The sequence below is a fragment of the Nerophis lumbriciformis genome, linkage group LG39 (assembly GCF_033978685.3).
Source record: "Nerophis lumbriciformis linkage group LG39, RoL_Nlum_v2.1, whole genome shotgun sequence".
NCBI classification, from domain to species: Eukaryota; Metazoa; Chordata; class Actinopteri; order Syngnathiformes; family Syngnathidae; genus Nerophis; species Nerophis lumbriciformis.
In genome coordinates this window covers 17,296,597-17,311,611 of record NC_084586.2, presented here as the reverse complement: position 1 = coordinate 17,311,611, position 15,015 = coordinate 17,296,597, and the positions used below count along the sequence as shown (strand labels likewise).

The following is a 15,015-nucleotide window of genomic DNA, read 5'->3' as shown; positions in this document are numbered from 1 at the left end:
TTCCGGAAGGCAGGATTCACAGAACTGCTGCACAACAACAGCGACACTGAATCCGATGACTTCGACGAGGCGGAGCCGGCCATTTTTGGATCCCACGCTTGCGCAACTTTTCAATTCGGACACCGAAGACGAAGAATTCGAAGGATTTACGAATGAAGAATAACTTCAGAAGGTGAGCGCTATGTTTATTTTGTGTGTTGTGACATTAACGTTCGAGCAACATTATGTTGCTATTTATTGCTCTACACCATTTTGAATTTTACTATGTTTGTGATTGCACATTTGCGTACATTTTGGGACAGAGTTGTTAGAACGCTGGTTTTCAATATATTATTAAAGTTTGACTGAACTATCTGACTGTTTTTTTGACATTCACTTTAGCGCAGCGTTTTTTTGACATTCACTTTAGCGCAGCGTAGGCGCGGCTTTTAGTCCGGGGCGGCTTATTGGTGGACAAAATTATGAAATATGTAATTCATAGAAGGTGCGGCTAATAATCCGGTGCGCCTTATAGTGCGGAAAATACGGTACTAGTATAGTGTTGCGGTACTAATGAATCAAAAACGGTACTGTACTCTGTTTGAAAAGTACCGGTTTGCCATATATATATATATATATATTTTTTTTTTTTTTACAGGCATGACGGTGTGTCGTCGTCACGTGGTGACATTGCTGGTTTTACGAGCAGAGGAGCATGTTCGGCAGCGCACACACACAGAGTACTTACAAGCAGACAGTGTGTAGACAGAAAAGGGAGAATGGACGCATTAACGATAAAGGCTTCACTTACCTATTGGTACCTATTTTTGTGTATTATTAGCAATTCAACACATTACCTTAGGCTTAGGCCAGGCTGATTTGAAAAACAAGTAGTATCCAAATATACTGTGTACAAATAATAATAATAATAATAATAATGATGAATATTTTTCATAATTAAACTGTCAACGAAATTAAAGTGCAAGGCACAAGTTAGTCACAATTTTTGCGCTAAAGAAACTTCTCTATGACTTTAGCTCCAGACTTCTTCTGTTGGTTTGATATTGTCATTACTGCCACAAGTGGTGGACAAGTGTATTACAACTGAGTAGAGTTAAATCCCCTTTAAATGCAATACCAACTTCACTTACCTATTGGTACCTGTTTTGTGTATTATTAGCAATTCAACACATTACCTTAAGCTTAGGCCAGGCTGATTTGAAAAATAGGTAGTAACCAAATATACTGCATAAAAATAATAATCTTTTCCTAATTAAACCGTCAATGAAATTAAAGTGCAAGCCTCAAGTTAGTCATAATTTGTGCGCTTTAAGAAACATCTCTATGACTTTAGCTCCCGGCTTCTTCTTTTTGTGTAATTTTATCATAACTGCCACAAGTGGTGGAAAAGTGTATTACATTTGAGTGGGAGTTAAATCCCCTTTAAATGCTCTACCAACTTTTCTTACCTATTGGTACCTGTTTTGTGTATTATTAGCAATTCAACCCATTACCTTAGGCTTAGGCCAGGCTTTAATTTGAAAAACAAGTAGTATCCAAATATACTGGCAGGCCATTATGTCTGCTGGGACTGCGCCTTTAAGAAAGCAGTAGCAGGGCGTAACCACCTGACAGGTGTCAAATTGGTTAGACTTGACAAACACGCCTGCTACATTCAAGTTTTAGCAGGTGAGGAGCGGGCATCAAGTCGACGAAGCAAGAAAGGATTTGATCTTAAACATTTACATCCTAAAAGCGGAAAAAGGTACGACGATTGTTCATTTTTTGGCGTCTTCTCCTGTTGGGCCTTTTTCTCACTTCCTCTCTCTGTTGGGGGCGGCGATGGAATTTCATCACTTATGATAAAAACAACACTTTTTGAATGCTGTCATACCCCTGTGGATGCCCAGCACATGTAAGATGTTATTTCCTTCTCCCGTTTATCGATAAATACCCAATCAGGGCCGCCGAGGGCAGTTAGGGAGCGTGGACAAATTCTGTCACTTCAATATTCTTTACGCTTTATCCTAAAATGTCAATAAGTCGCATTCAAGGATAAAAAAAATACAAAATAAAATAAAAAGCTCCATTCTATTTATTTGGGTTTATTTTAAGTCCTTTGGCTCGTGTGGTGTGTTTTTGTCAAGACCAGGAAGTGTCTGAACAGAAAGTGGTGAGAAACCAAAACACGCCCCAGGGAACGCAGCACTTTTTTGGACCAAAACAAAACAACAACAACAACAGAGCGACATTTTGGATACCAGGCAACTCAGATCCATATTGGAGTCTCACATGGAGATGAAATATTTTCAATTCTAAAATAAACAAAAAAAATAACATGTCTATGGCATCTTTTTAGGTCTTGTTGCGTTTTGGACCAGTTGTTCCTCCCAGGGAATTCAAGTCACAATTCGCTCCCAAGCTCTTTACGACACTTAAAGCTGAGTTGAAAAACCACCAGAGACAGAATAGGTATTTTGTTGTATATTTTCAAAGCTTTGCAAATATACTTTTTGAGACCAGTCTAACCATAGAACATTCTATTGCGCCGCCCAAAATGGTCTGCCTTCCCGCTCCCAAACCCCCCCCCCCCCCTTGCAGTCATGTCTCTCTTAGCCAAAACAAATGCTTATTTTCACTCTCTCTAACATTCCTCACTTCAAGGTTAAGCACACACAGTTTACTTGCAGACAAAGCAGCAAAAGAAGAAATGGAAAACACAAGCTGTTTTTAAATATGACTATTAAAGAAAATAAGTAACACAAACATTTGGATATATGTAAATATCTGCCTCCGACAATTCCCCCTTCAGATCTTCTAAAAAGATCTTTATCTCTAGTACAACACGTCTAAAATACGCCCCTCTCTGAGCAAGCTAGTAAAAAAATAAAAGCATAGTTACATGGGAGATAAACGGATGGAATCTATGTCAATGTCGTCACTCTCAGGGAAGGAAACTAGCATTTCTCGAAAGTCACCACTTTGCCTGACCCCCTTCAGTGACATAGCAAACCCAGGTTGTTCAGCAAGCCCCTCAACAGCATCACGAGTCAGGTTGGTCAGTCTCAACAGATTATAAAAAACATAGTTAATGCGTTCTACATTTTTAGTAGCAGTCACAGGGAAAATAGCACCAATTATAGGAAGGTTCTCGAAACCTGCACAGGATTCACACCACAATTTATGTTGTGGTGGGACCCCCCTTGGTTGTCCAATTGCATCAAAGTAAACACCCTCAGGGTTTCTCATCAAATCAAAGGAGCTCGTTACACTCCTCCGAGATAAAACATGGCGTCTTCTGCGGGAAGTTAGAGAGGCCGCTGAAACAGGAGTGCCAAGGGGTGTTAATTTGGTACCCTCTAGGGTGACTGGGGTCACCAGTCTAACCATAGCACAAAGCCCAACGGCTGACGTCGGGATTCTAATGTACAATCTGTGCTCCCCACAATACCAGTATAAGTCAGCTCGTGCCCAAGGGCCTATCCTTGAGCCATCTATCAGGGTGGTGCACCAGGAGGGGGTAATGTCACCCAATTTGTAGGGGGATGAAGGGGGTCCTGTAAATTGAAAACACGTGTATTTCAGCTTTTAGGCCACAAAGGGAAGAAGTCGACAGGAGGGTACACACTAACCAACAAATCACAACCTGGCAATGTGGGTTCAGAAAACAAGGAGATAAGACAGTTTGAGCCATTAGTGTCAGTCAACTTAAAAGGGGCGGGGTAAGTGTGGGGAAAGGGACGTCCAGCGGAACAAGCAACACAGTCACCCAGGTCTTGGCTCTTAGCCATGCTAGTCATCCACCTAAGCCACAGGTTGCCTGCACCTGCTCCTAAGGTCAAAGCTACCAGGTCTTCAAGGGGGCAGAGGTAGTTAACGCCCTCTCAAGGACATTAATTTTAATAATTCCTTTAGGGTCTGTACCTGTCTGGTCAACCCCCAAAACAACATAAAAGGGACTAGGTATAACACCTGTTCTGGCAATTGTAGGGGAAAGGGGGTTCTGGGACCGATCAAAGTTCCTCTGAAAGGTCATCCCTCTCAGAATAACTTTGAATTGTGGAGGTATGTAGGCATTTTAAGGGTCATGGTAGTCTAAGGGCCCTGTGTAGTGGGTTACTTGCTTCCATAAGGGGCACCACTTACCAGAGTATGTTGTCCGCATCCGACACCAATAGTTCAGGTTTGTGTCGTAACAAAGATAGAGGTTACTAGCGCGGTAAGAACTATTTTTTTTTTCCTCGCACTTAATCACACTGCACAGGTCAAAAAGTAAGTCTTGCTGTCCCCCTTGACCCAGTCTATTTCAAGTCCGCCGTACGTTCTAAGACACTTGTCAGTCACTGTCGTCGGGAAGGAAGAACTGAGAAACAAGGTCAGTAGAGCAAGCCCAAACACCAGTCCGTCAGTGAATCCTACTGGGTATAACATCCTGCCTTTCATCTATCAAAATCAGAGTAATTCAGGTAACGAGACGGGGATAAACATCCAACTTTTCACTTAATGTAACGACACAAATAGTATGCTGAAAGCAAGCAAGAAAAACTAAGAAACATCTAGCATATGGACTGGTCTCACAATCAATGGTATACAATATTGAAGTTGATCAGAGTAATGTAGGTAGAAAATCTGGAAGATCTACACGACGGTAGACGGCAGCTCAACGGAGAGAGGTGTCTCTCAGCGTCGTCTTTTGGGCCCCTTCCGTGTCAGGCTCCTCCGCGGGAGTGCGGAGGTAGAGGTGGTACCAGGTGTCCCCTGTACCAGCTAGTCGAAGGGCGTGGGACGTCCGTACCACGACCTTGAAGGGACCATTCCACCTGGGCTCCGTACACTTGCGTTTGATGACCTTGATCTTGACCCTCTCAGTGGACGGAAGGGAATCTGGAGTGGCGGGCTGTCATCCTCGAATCTGTACAGAAGAACTGGCACACAAATTCTGCATTTTGTGTAAAATACCATTTTGGTTTTACGCTGATTCCTTCTTCCAGATCCTGGATCCTGATCCTGGGAAGGGGCTGACCTGTATGCAGTTCATAGGGTGAAAAACTCAAAAGGCGGTAAAACAGTTTTATTCACGGACATTCGAATGATTATTAACGCTAATTGCAACATGTCAATCCAATTAAATATGGTCTGTGCACAGATTTTAGCCAATTCGTTTTTGATATTCTGGTTCATCCTTTCAACCTTACCTTGGGACTGAAGATGGTACCCCCAAACCGAACCTGTGTTCTAGTCCAAGAGCATTTTCGACCAAGGCTAAGTGAGTAATTTTAAAATGGGTGTTTTGTCTGACCTAATCTTTTTGGGGAAACCATGTCGGGGAATTAGGTCATTCACAAGCCATTTAATGACTGATTCTGCATCCTCTTTTGAGGTTGGGGTTGCTTCTGGCCAACCACTGTGATTGTCAACACAAGTCAGCAAGTATCTTTTCCCTTTCACCGGATTGATCATATCAATGAAGTCAAAAACTATACTCGGTTCACCCTCACCTCCTCCATATTCCAAATTGATTTACTAAACTACTATCGATGTGAAAAATGGCTATTTTCAAGTTAAATTTACAAACTTACAACAATTTAGTTATAACTTCTTACCCCCAGGAATATTGTTAAAGCTATTTTGTTGTACGGAGTCTGAATCCAAGAGTCTGAATCCACCCTCACCTCCTCCCCCCTGTTTCTGAAAAAGAGACTGTGTCAGTAATACTATCACTTTCAGAAACATCTAAGAATAAGGTCAGCTAATAGTCAAGTTCAGCAAGAGCAGGGGCGGAGGACAGGTCATGTTTGAGGTCAATGAAAGTCATTTCAGTCTCTGTGGACCACTAGAGGGTGGTATTAGGGCAGGGGACCCCTTAGCGAAATCAGAAATAACTCAACCTCAACTAAATCCTAAATTTTATGTAACTTATTCAATATGGTGAAAGCTTCAAAATATGCCTATATTTATATCGACACAAATACTAGAAAAACACTAACCTTATGGCGGATGCTTTTCGCAATAGTAATTTGAAATTTCACCACGCCTGGTGGCCACAATAACAAATTAAGTCAAGCTCATGTTGTAGAAAGTCGAATGATGCGGACACGTTTGTTACTGAATACTTTCTATCAGACTTCTGTCATGGCGACTGTGTGTATGTAATAAGCAACTATAATTTTTTGATATGCTTAAATGTAATGTGTCGTTTTAGCTCAGCTGTTGTGTAGCTGCTAGCTCCTCGTAGCCTACAGCCGGGGTGTCCAAAGTGCAGCCCATAGCTATGTGTTTAACAGAAAACTTAAACAATAGAAAATGTGGTTTTGGGGTGTCGGTGCAATGAGTGGCAGCTACGCCGTGTTTTATCATTGGACCTAAGTCTTTTGTTATGTAGGCGGGGCAAAGAGCAAGGGAACAATGTGGGACAACAATTGTGTCCATCTTATACTATGCTAGTTGTATCAAAGATATGTCAACAAGGGTTGGAATTGGGGGTTAAATCACCAAAATGATTCCCGGGCGCGGCCACCGCTGCTGCCCACTGCTCCCCTCACCTCCCAGGGGGTGATCAAGGGTGATGGGTCAAATGCAGAGAATAATCTCGCCACACCTAGTGTGTGTGTGACAATCATTGGTACTTTAACTTTTAACTTTAACATGAGTAGCCACACCCTGAGTTCCAACATATATAAATATAAAGGAGTCAAAGGCCTCCTGGCATGAACATGAGGCGAGTCGGGTGGCGGTACACACGGAAGCATCTCAGTCAGCCAGGGTTTTCACTGATAGAGCAGCTGGAGATGTCAGCCATTTCTGGTGTTTCAGGCTGTGGTAGGAGCTCCTGGAGGAGCTTTGGTAGTGGTGTCGCAGCTTGGTGGTTGAGCCGTCAGGTAACACCAGGAAGGTTCCTTCTGTGTGATATTGAATGTCAGGGTACAGTCTGTAAAGGAGGTCATTACCAATTAGGCAAGGTGTGTGCAGGTCAACCACGAAGGGGTGCTTCAGCGAGAGTCCAGCAATCTGAACCGGAAGAGGTTTGGTGACCGGTAACATTCTTGTGACCTCAGCGAAGCCTTCGACCTTCAAAAAGGAAGCACACCGTTTCTTTGGTACCTCTGCATTCAGAAATGAGTGGGTGGAACCAGTGTCAATCACAAACTGATAACATTGTCCGTTGACACTTATGTCCAGCAGGGGGCCTGTCTGTATTTCCTGCTTGGGCTTCTGCCTTGGGCGTCCTTTGCCATGCCTGTATGATGTTTTGGCTGCAATTGGGAGCCTGTCTCGTTCAGAGGAGTTAGGACATTCACGTTGCCAGTGACCCGGCTGGTCACAGATGAAACAGTTTTCACCCTGTCTTGGCCTTAAAGCACCGTGTCCACCACCCGAGTCCAACCGTCTGGTCACACGTCTGGTGTCCTCCACCTGCTGGGACTCAAAAGCAAGGTCACCCACAGCCGAATATACCTTAGCTGATCTTTGACCTTTTGGTTCTTTTATCTTTTCATCTTCAGCGATCTGTAATTTAAGTAGTTGTTTCCTTGTTACTCTACCACCATCCTGCTCTGTCCAATTTTGCATGTGATGAATAAGATGTCCCTGCCATGTGTTGTTTTTGGCACCGTGTATATCAGGGTTAGCTTTGTTTAAAGTGTTTAGCCAAAGGTTCCCTCCCTGAAGTACAGGTGGGAAAGCAAGGTCAACAATGGCTTGCATGTCTGTGACGGCAAAATGCTTATTTTGAAATTGGCCCCTAATAGCAGCTTTATATGTCAACAATGTCTGGTATGTACGCGCCATCTGCCGGAGGAAAATGGTCAGACGTGCAAAGGAAGGGGTTAAGAATTTGAGCCGATGGAGACATTTTAAGTTTTGGAGGTAGGTACAATCTTAGAGAGGGCGTGTGCGTACCTCCCTCTCTTGGCACCGGAGAAGGGGGTGGACCAGAGAGCCTAGTTTCGGTTTCGACCACCAGGGCTCCTCCTGTGACTGTCAAAAGTGGGTATAAAGACGCTTCCGGCTTTACGTCATAGGGCGGTGGCCTAGTCAAAGTCTGGGTGGGTCGTTTGTATAGTCTTTCCAAGTGCGACAGCCCGTCCATTTTATCTTATTCTTCTCTAACTTTCTTTTCACTTCCGTCAAACTCTTAAATTCTCGAGCACATACGTTCTGTAAGCCTTCTTTTAAACCGTTAGGTTTCTCGCCCTGTGCTCGAGCCATGTCCTTATCTATTTCACCTTGTTCCCCCTCTCCGTCTCTCCCCGCGGACTCCACCGTCACCAATAGCAACACACACACACACACAAGCACGCTTATGCTCTCAGTAGACACACACAAGCACACGTACACATACACACACACACACACACACACACACACACAAGGAAAAAGCTGCACGAAAGCTATTTCTCTGCGTTTCACTTTACCATAAAACTTCCAGTTACTTTTCTTTATTTACCAAACGTTTAAGTTCACGACTTTTCGAGTGTTGTAAACTCCCTCTTAAACCTTTCATGAAACGTTCTCCTTTTTTCTTTTTTTTTTTTTCTTTTTTTTTCTTTTTTCTTTTTAAACTCTACCAGCCAATTTCATTGTTGACAACAGTACATTCAATTGATCATTAAACGGTAGCCATTCATCACATTTCCCCCATCCGCCATCACATTCCTGTCTGTCACACTCCGTAGCCATTGTGTCTTTACCTCAGAATTTTTCGTCCCAGACGAAGGGTCTGGAACCCCTTATCTCAGAATTTTTCGTCCCAGACGAAGGGTCTGGAAACCCTTATCTCAGAATTTTTCGTCCCAGACGAAGGGTCTGGAAACCCTTACTCGTTTAGGCGACGACCAATGACCCAGGGTGAGCTACACCCAACTATTAGTTTATTCGTCAATGAAACTGCCCGTCACGGTAGTCGAGACACAATGACGCGAGATGACCACTTATTTACAGCTTTTTATGTAATGGCGGACAAGGGAGAAATGCAATCAATCCATCAAAATGTCCACTCTCACATCCCCGTCTCGTACAAAATACCTATTCTGTGTCTGGGGTACAAACAGTATTTGACTTACATACTTCAAGACAGACTCCTAAAGCAGATTTTAGAAAAAGGCTCTGCTTACCTTGTTTTTGTTTGGCCACTAGTGAGTCTGTCTAGAAGAGTGCAAGAGAAGTCCAATTCTCAGCGTGTCGCCCGGACGAGGCCCCCAAATTGTTGCGTTTTGGACCAGTTGTTCCTCCCAGGGAATTCAAGTCACAATTCGCTCCCAAGCTCTTTACGACACTTAAAGCTGAGTTGAAAAACCACCAGAGCCAGAATAGGTATTTTGTTGTATATTTTCAAAGCTTTGCCAATATACATTTTGAGACCAGTCTAACCCTAGAACATTCTATTGCGCCTCCCAAAATGGTCTGTCTTCCCAACGCCAAAAACCCCTCTTTCCTTCCCCCTCCCTAGCCATAATACAAGCACAACGTCTCCCTAGCCATAATACATTCCAAAGAACTCAAGGTTAACACACAGTTTACTTGCTGACAGAGCATCAAGAGAAGAAATGGAAAACACGAGCTGTTTTCAAATATGACAAAGAAATGGAAGAAGTACAACTTAAATTCGGATATATGTAAATATCTGCCTCCGACAGTATATAAAGGTATATACAGTATAGGCGTAATATGATCAAACTTTCTTGTTCTTGTCAAAAGTCTAGCAGCCGCATTTTGTACCAATTGTAGTCTTTTAATGCTAGACATAGGGAGACCCCAAAATAATACGTTACAGTAGTCAAGACGAGACGTAACGAACGCATGAATAATGATCTCAGCGTCGCTAGTGGATAAAATAGAACGAATTTTAGCGATATTACGGAGATGAAAGAAGGCCGTTTTAGTAACACTCTTAATGTGTGACTCAAAGGAGAGAGTTGGGTCGAAAATAATACCCAGATTCTTTACTGATTCGCCTTGTGTAATTGTTTGGTTGTCAAATGTTAAGGTGGTATTATTAAATAAATGTCGGTGTTTAGCAGGACTGATAATCAGCATTTCCGTTTTCTTGGCGTTGAGTTGCAAGAAGTTAGCGGACATCCATTGTTTAATTTCATTAAGACACGCCTCCAGCTGACTACAATCCGGCGTGTTGGTCAGCTTTAGGGGCATGTAGAGTTGGCTGTCATCAGCATAACAATGAAAGCTAACACCGTATTTGCGTATGATGTCGCCTAGCGGCAGCATGTAAATACTAAAGAGTACAGGGCCAAGAACCGAACCCTGAGGAACTCCGCACGCTAACTTAACATAGTCCGAGGTCACATTATGATGGGAGACGCATTGCATCATGTCAGTAAGATAAGAGTTAAACCACGACAAAGCTAAGTCTGACATACCAATACGTGTTTTGATACGCTCTAATAAAATATTATGATCGACGGTATCGTAAGCAGCGCTAAGATCAAGAAGCAGCAACATAGATGACGCATCAGAATCCATTGTTAGCAGTAGATCATTAGTCATTTTTGCGAGGGCTGTCTCCGTAGAGTGATTTGCCCTGAAACCGGATTGAAAAGTTTCACAGAGATTGTTAGACACTGTCAGGCTTGTCCCTGACAGTTTGACTGTGTTTTAGTTTTCTCTCTGCGTTTGTCTTAGTTTTCTGTCCAGCACTTTTATTTTGTCTTTATTTCCTACTTGTCTCCCTGAGTGCTGTGTCCCCTCAGCTGTGGCTGATTGGCACCTGGCCACACCTGGTGTCAATCAGCCAGCTGCTATTTATACCTGCCCTACCCTCCAGTCACTGCTGGATCATTGTCATCACTACCTGATTGTCATTGTCATTACTACCTGTCTTAACACATGTCGTTGTAGCTCTGTCTACTTTTGTTTCACTCTGCTCAGGTTCTAGTTCCTTCGTGTCACAGTAAGTGTTTTTGTTTCTTATCCAAAGTTAGCCTCTGTGCTATTTTAGTTCATAACCAAGTTTGTTCTCCGCCTTGTGCGCGCCTTTTGTTGTTACCCTTTCGTTTGTTGTTTTGCTTTAGTGTTTAATTAAATCATGTTTTCTCGTACAATGCCTTCCGCCTTCTCTGCATCTTGGGGTTCGTCACCTACAAACTCTGAGCCGACATAATTTGGGAATGGTGCCATTACCGAAGGCAGTAGGTCAGCAAGAGTCATCGTTGTGGCAGCAATAATGTTGCGGCTGCTATAGCAGTTATTATTATTATTAGTTTGTTGACAATGAGTCAGAACTTCGAATTTTATAAGGTAATGATCGGACATTACTTTAGTATACGGGAGTACCATAACTTTGGAGGTGGTGACACCCCTGACCAGCACTAGATCTATCGTATTACAGTTGTGATGCGTAGGTTCATTTATTATTTGTGTAAGACCACAGCTATCAATTATAGTCTGGAGCGCCACGCACTGAGGGTCCGATGGGGTATTCATATGGATATTAAAGTCCCCCATTATGATTATATTGTCTGCGTGCGTCACTAGATCAGCAACAAACTCTGAGAATTCATTGATAAAGTCCGAGTAGGGCCCTGGGGGGCGGTAGATAACAGCCATATCGAGAGGCAGCGGTGCGACAGACCTCATAGTGAGCACCTCAAACGATTTGTATTTATTATTTAGGTTAGGGGTAAGGTTAAAGTTTCATTGTATATTAGTGCGACCCCCCACCCCTTTTAAGGGGACGGGCAATATGCGCATTCGTATAGTTAGGAGGAGATGCCTCATTTAGCGCAAAAAAATCGTCTGGTTTGAGCCAGGTTTCGCTAAGACCAATGACGTTAAGATTGTTGTCTCTAATGACCTCATTAACTAATAACGTTTTGGGAGACAATGATCTTATGTTTAAGAAGCCCATATTATAAGTATTGGGCTGTTTTGACGAGTTTTTGTTTAAATTATCCGTTGTAGCAATACCCAAGCAGGGCCGCCAAGGGCAGTTAGGGAGCGTGGACACATTTTGTCACTTCAATAACGTCTTCACGCTTTGTCCTAAAATGTCAATAAGTCGCATTCAAGGATAAAATAAAATAAATAAATAAATAAAAAGTTTCATTCTATTTATTTTGGTTTATTTTAAGTCCTTTGGCCCGTGTGGTGTGTTTTTATCAAGACCAGGAAGTATCTGAACAGGAAGTGGTGACAAACCAAAACACGCCCCAGGGAACGCAGCACTTTTTTGGACCAAAACAAAACAACAACAACAACAACAGAGCGACATTTTGGATACCAGGCAATTCAGATCCATATTGGAGTCTCACATGGAGATGAAATATTTAAATTTCTAAGATAAACAAAAAAAATAACATGTCTATGGCATCTTTTTAGGTCTTAAATGTAGAATTCATTATCTACCTTCTGTGTCTCTGCTGGGTGTGGTCCCAAACAACTCCTACACAAACATGACATGAGTAATCATCGCTCCGATACTTTGCCAATAGATTAGAGAACTAAGTAACTAAATAAACACAATAAAACTATTTTAAAAAGCATCATACATTTTGAATTTGCTGGTATAGTTGTAAATCATATGATGTGTTAAATGTGTGGTATTGAATGCTATATATATATTTTTTTGTTTACAAAATAAAGTGACTAAATACTATTGGGTCCTATTTAAATAATTGTACCCTCAAAGCCTGCCTGTATCAAAATACATACTCTCTAACGTTGTAAACAATAACAAAAACGACCAAAAAAAATGTTTAAAAGAACATGAAATATCTTGTCTTTGCAGTCTATTCAATTGAATATAAGTTGAAAAGGATTTGTTGTATTCTCTTTTTATTTACCATTTACACAACGTGACAACTTCACTGCTTTTGGCTTTTGTATTACCAGTAGTGTTGTCATAATACTTCTTCTTGCTAGTGAAAAATGCAAAAATGACACATTTTCCGCCCTGTTCCTTGTCTTGCAGGATCTTTCCGCGGTTTGAACCTTTCTATTTCACGCCAAGAACAGCAAGACCGGTAAAGGAGACAATCAGAGTGCCAAGGGTCCTTCAGCAGATCAAAGTACACAGCAGGGGTACATGGATCAGTATCAACCCCCGGCGTATCCAGGTGTACCCCAAGTTTACCCGGGCCAGCCTCAAGTTTACGTGAACCAGACTCAGGTTTACGTGGGCCAGCCTCAAGTTTACCAGGGCCAGCCTCAAGTTTACGTGGGCCAGACTCAAGTTTACGTGGGCCAGACTCAAGTTTACGTGGGCCAGCCTCAAGTTTACGTGGGCCAGCCTCAAGTTAACCAGAGCGAGGCTCAAGTGAACCAGAGTCGGTCTGATAAGCACCAGGACAACCGGAGCACGAGCAGTGAGAGCGGAAGCAAATGCCCCAAATGTTGCTTGAAGACGCGTAACTGCCTGATGAGCGGCGAGTGCGGCAGGGCTCTCGAGATCTCCAGGGTCATCGCCCAGTGCGCTTCGTGTTTTTGCTTTTTCCTTTGTAAGTCTTGGTACACTCGCGCTAACTTTACACTTACACCTTGGTCAGATTTATCTCAATCCATAGTGGAATTTAAACGGTTCAAACGTGCTTTTAAGTAAGCCCTGAAGTGCATCTATAGCTTTAATGCTAACGACACGTGATTGTCCGACAGATTGTGTGTCTCCAACAAGCGCTATTGTGTATTTCATCCGCTTTTTAGATGCACACTTTACTGTCAAATGCAAGGGTCCCCAAACTTTTTGACCCAGGGGCCTCATTGGGTAAGAAAAGGTGACCGGGGGCCGGGCTATATATGCATACATTCATCCATCCATCTTCTTCCCCAGCCACTTCGTCCAGCTCCAGATGCCCGAACCACCTCATCTGGCTCCTCTCAATGTGGAGGAGCAGCGGCTTTACTGTGAGCTCCCCCCGGGTTGGCAGAGCTTCTCACCCTATCTCTAAGGGAGAGAACCGCCTCCCAGCGGAGGAAACTCATTCGGGCCGCATGTACCCGCGATCTTGTCCTTTCGGTCATAACCCAAAGCTCATGACCATAGGTGAGGATGGGAACGTAGATCGACCGGTAAATTGAGAGCTTTGCCTTCCGGCTCAGCTCCTTCTTCACCACAACGGATCGATACAGCGTCCGCATTACTGAAGACGCCGCATCGACCTCCCTGTCGATCTCACGATCCACTCTTCCCTCACTCGTGAACAAGACTCCGAGGTACTAGAACTCTTCCACTTGGGGCAGGGTCTCCTCCCCAACCTGGAGATGGCACTCCACCCTTTTCCGGGCGAGAACCATGGACTCGGATTTTGAGGTGCTGATTCTCATCCCAGTCGCTTCACACTCAGCTGCGAACTGATCCAGTGAGAGCTGGAGATCCTGGCCAGATGAAGCGATCAGGACCACATCATCTGCAAAAAGCAGAGACCTAATCCTGCAGCCACCAAACCGGATCCTCTCAATGCCCTGATTGCGTCTAGAAATTCTGTTCATAAAAGTTATGAACAGATTCGGTGACAAAGGGCAGCCTTAGCGGGGTCCAACCCTCACTGGAAACGTGTCCGACTTACTGCCGGCAATGCGGACCAAGCTCTGACACTGATCCTACAGGGAGCGGACCGCCACAATCAGACAGTCCGTTACCCCATACTTTCTGAGCAATCCCCACAGGACTTCCTGAGGGACACAGTGAATTGCCTTCTCCGAGTCCACAAAGCACATGTAGACTGGTTGGGCAAACTCCCATGCACCCTCCAGGACCCTGCCGAGAGTATAGAGCTGGTCCGCAGTTCCACGACCAGGACGAAAACCACACTGTTCCTCCTAAATCCGAGGTTCGACTATCGGGCGTAGCCTCCTCTCCAGTACACCTGAATAGACCTTACCGGGAAGGCTGAGGAGTGTGATCCCACGATAGTTGGAACACACTTTCCGGTTCCTCTTCTTAAAGTGAGGAACCACCACCCTGGTCTGCCAATCCAGAGGTGCAGCCCCCGATGTCCATGCGATGCTGCAGAGTCTTGTCAACCAAGACAGCCCCACAGCATCCAGAGTCTTAAGGAACTCCGGGCGGATCTCATCCACCCCCGG

General features: G+C 43.8%; 1 protein-coding gene across 1 annotated transcript; it reads left to right on the top strand.

The window, feature by feature from the left end:
• The first annotated feature begins 1,663 nt into the window (after nt 1-1,663).
• On the top strand, nt 1,664-14,007 carry LOC140677626 (uncharacterized). Its single transcript, XM_072912678.1, has 3 exons — nt 1,664-1,744; nt 12,905-13,430; nt 13,760-14,007. Exons 2-3 carry the CDS (start codon nt 13,019-13,021, stop codon nt 14,005-14,007), a joined length of 660 nt encoding a protein of 219 aa, XP_072768779.1. The 5' UTR covers nt 1,664-1,744; nt 12,905-13,018.
• Nucleotides 14,008-15,015: the final 1,008 nt, after the last annotated feature.

Excerpts from the sequence above, each read along its gene's own strand:
- LOC140677626 (XM_072912678.1), top strand. The coding sequence starts at position 13,019 with ATGGATCAGTATCAACCCCCGGCGTATCCAGGTGTACCCCAAGTTTAC. Across the intron at positions 13,431-13,759 it reads GTGTTTTTGCTTTTTCCTTT|CCACTTCGTCCAGCTCCAGA; the intron begins GTAAGTCTTGGT and ends CTTCTTCCCCAG.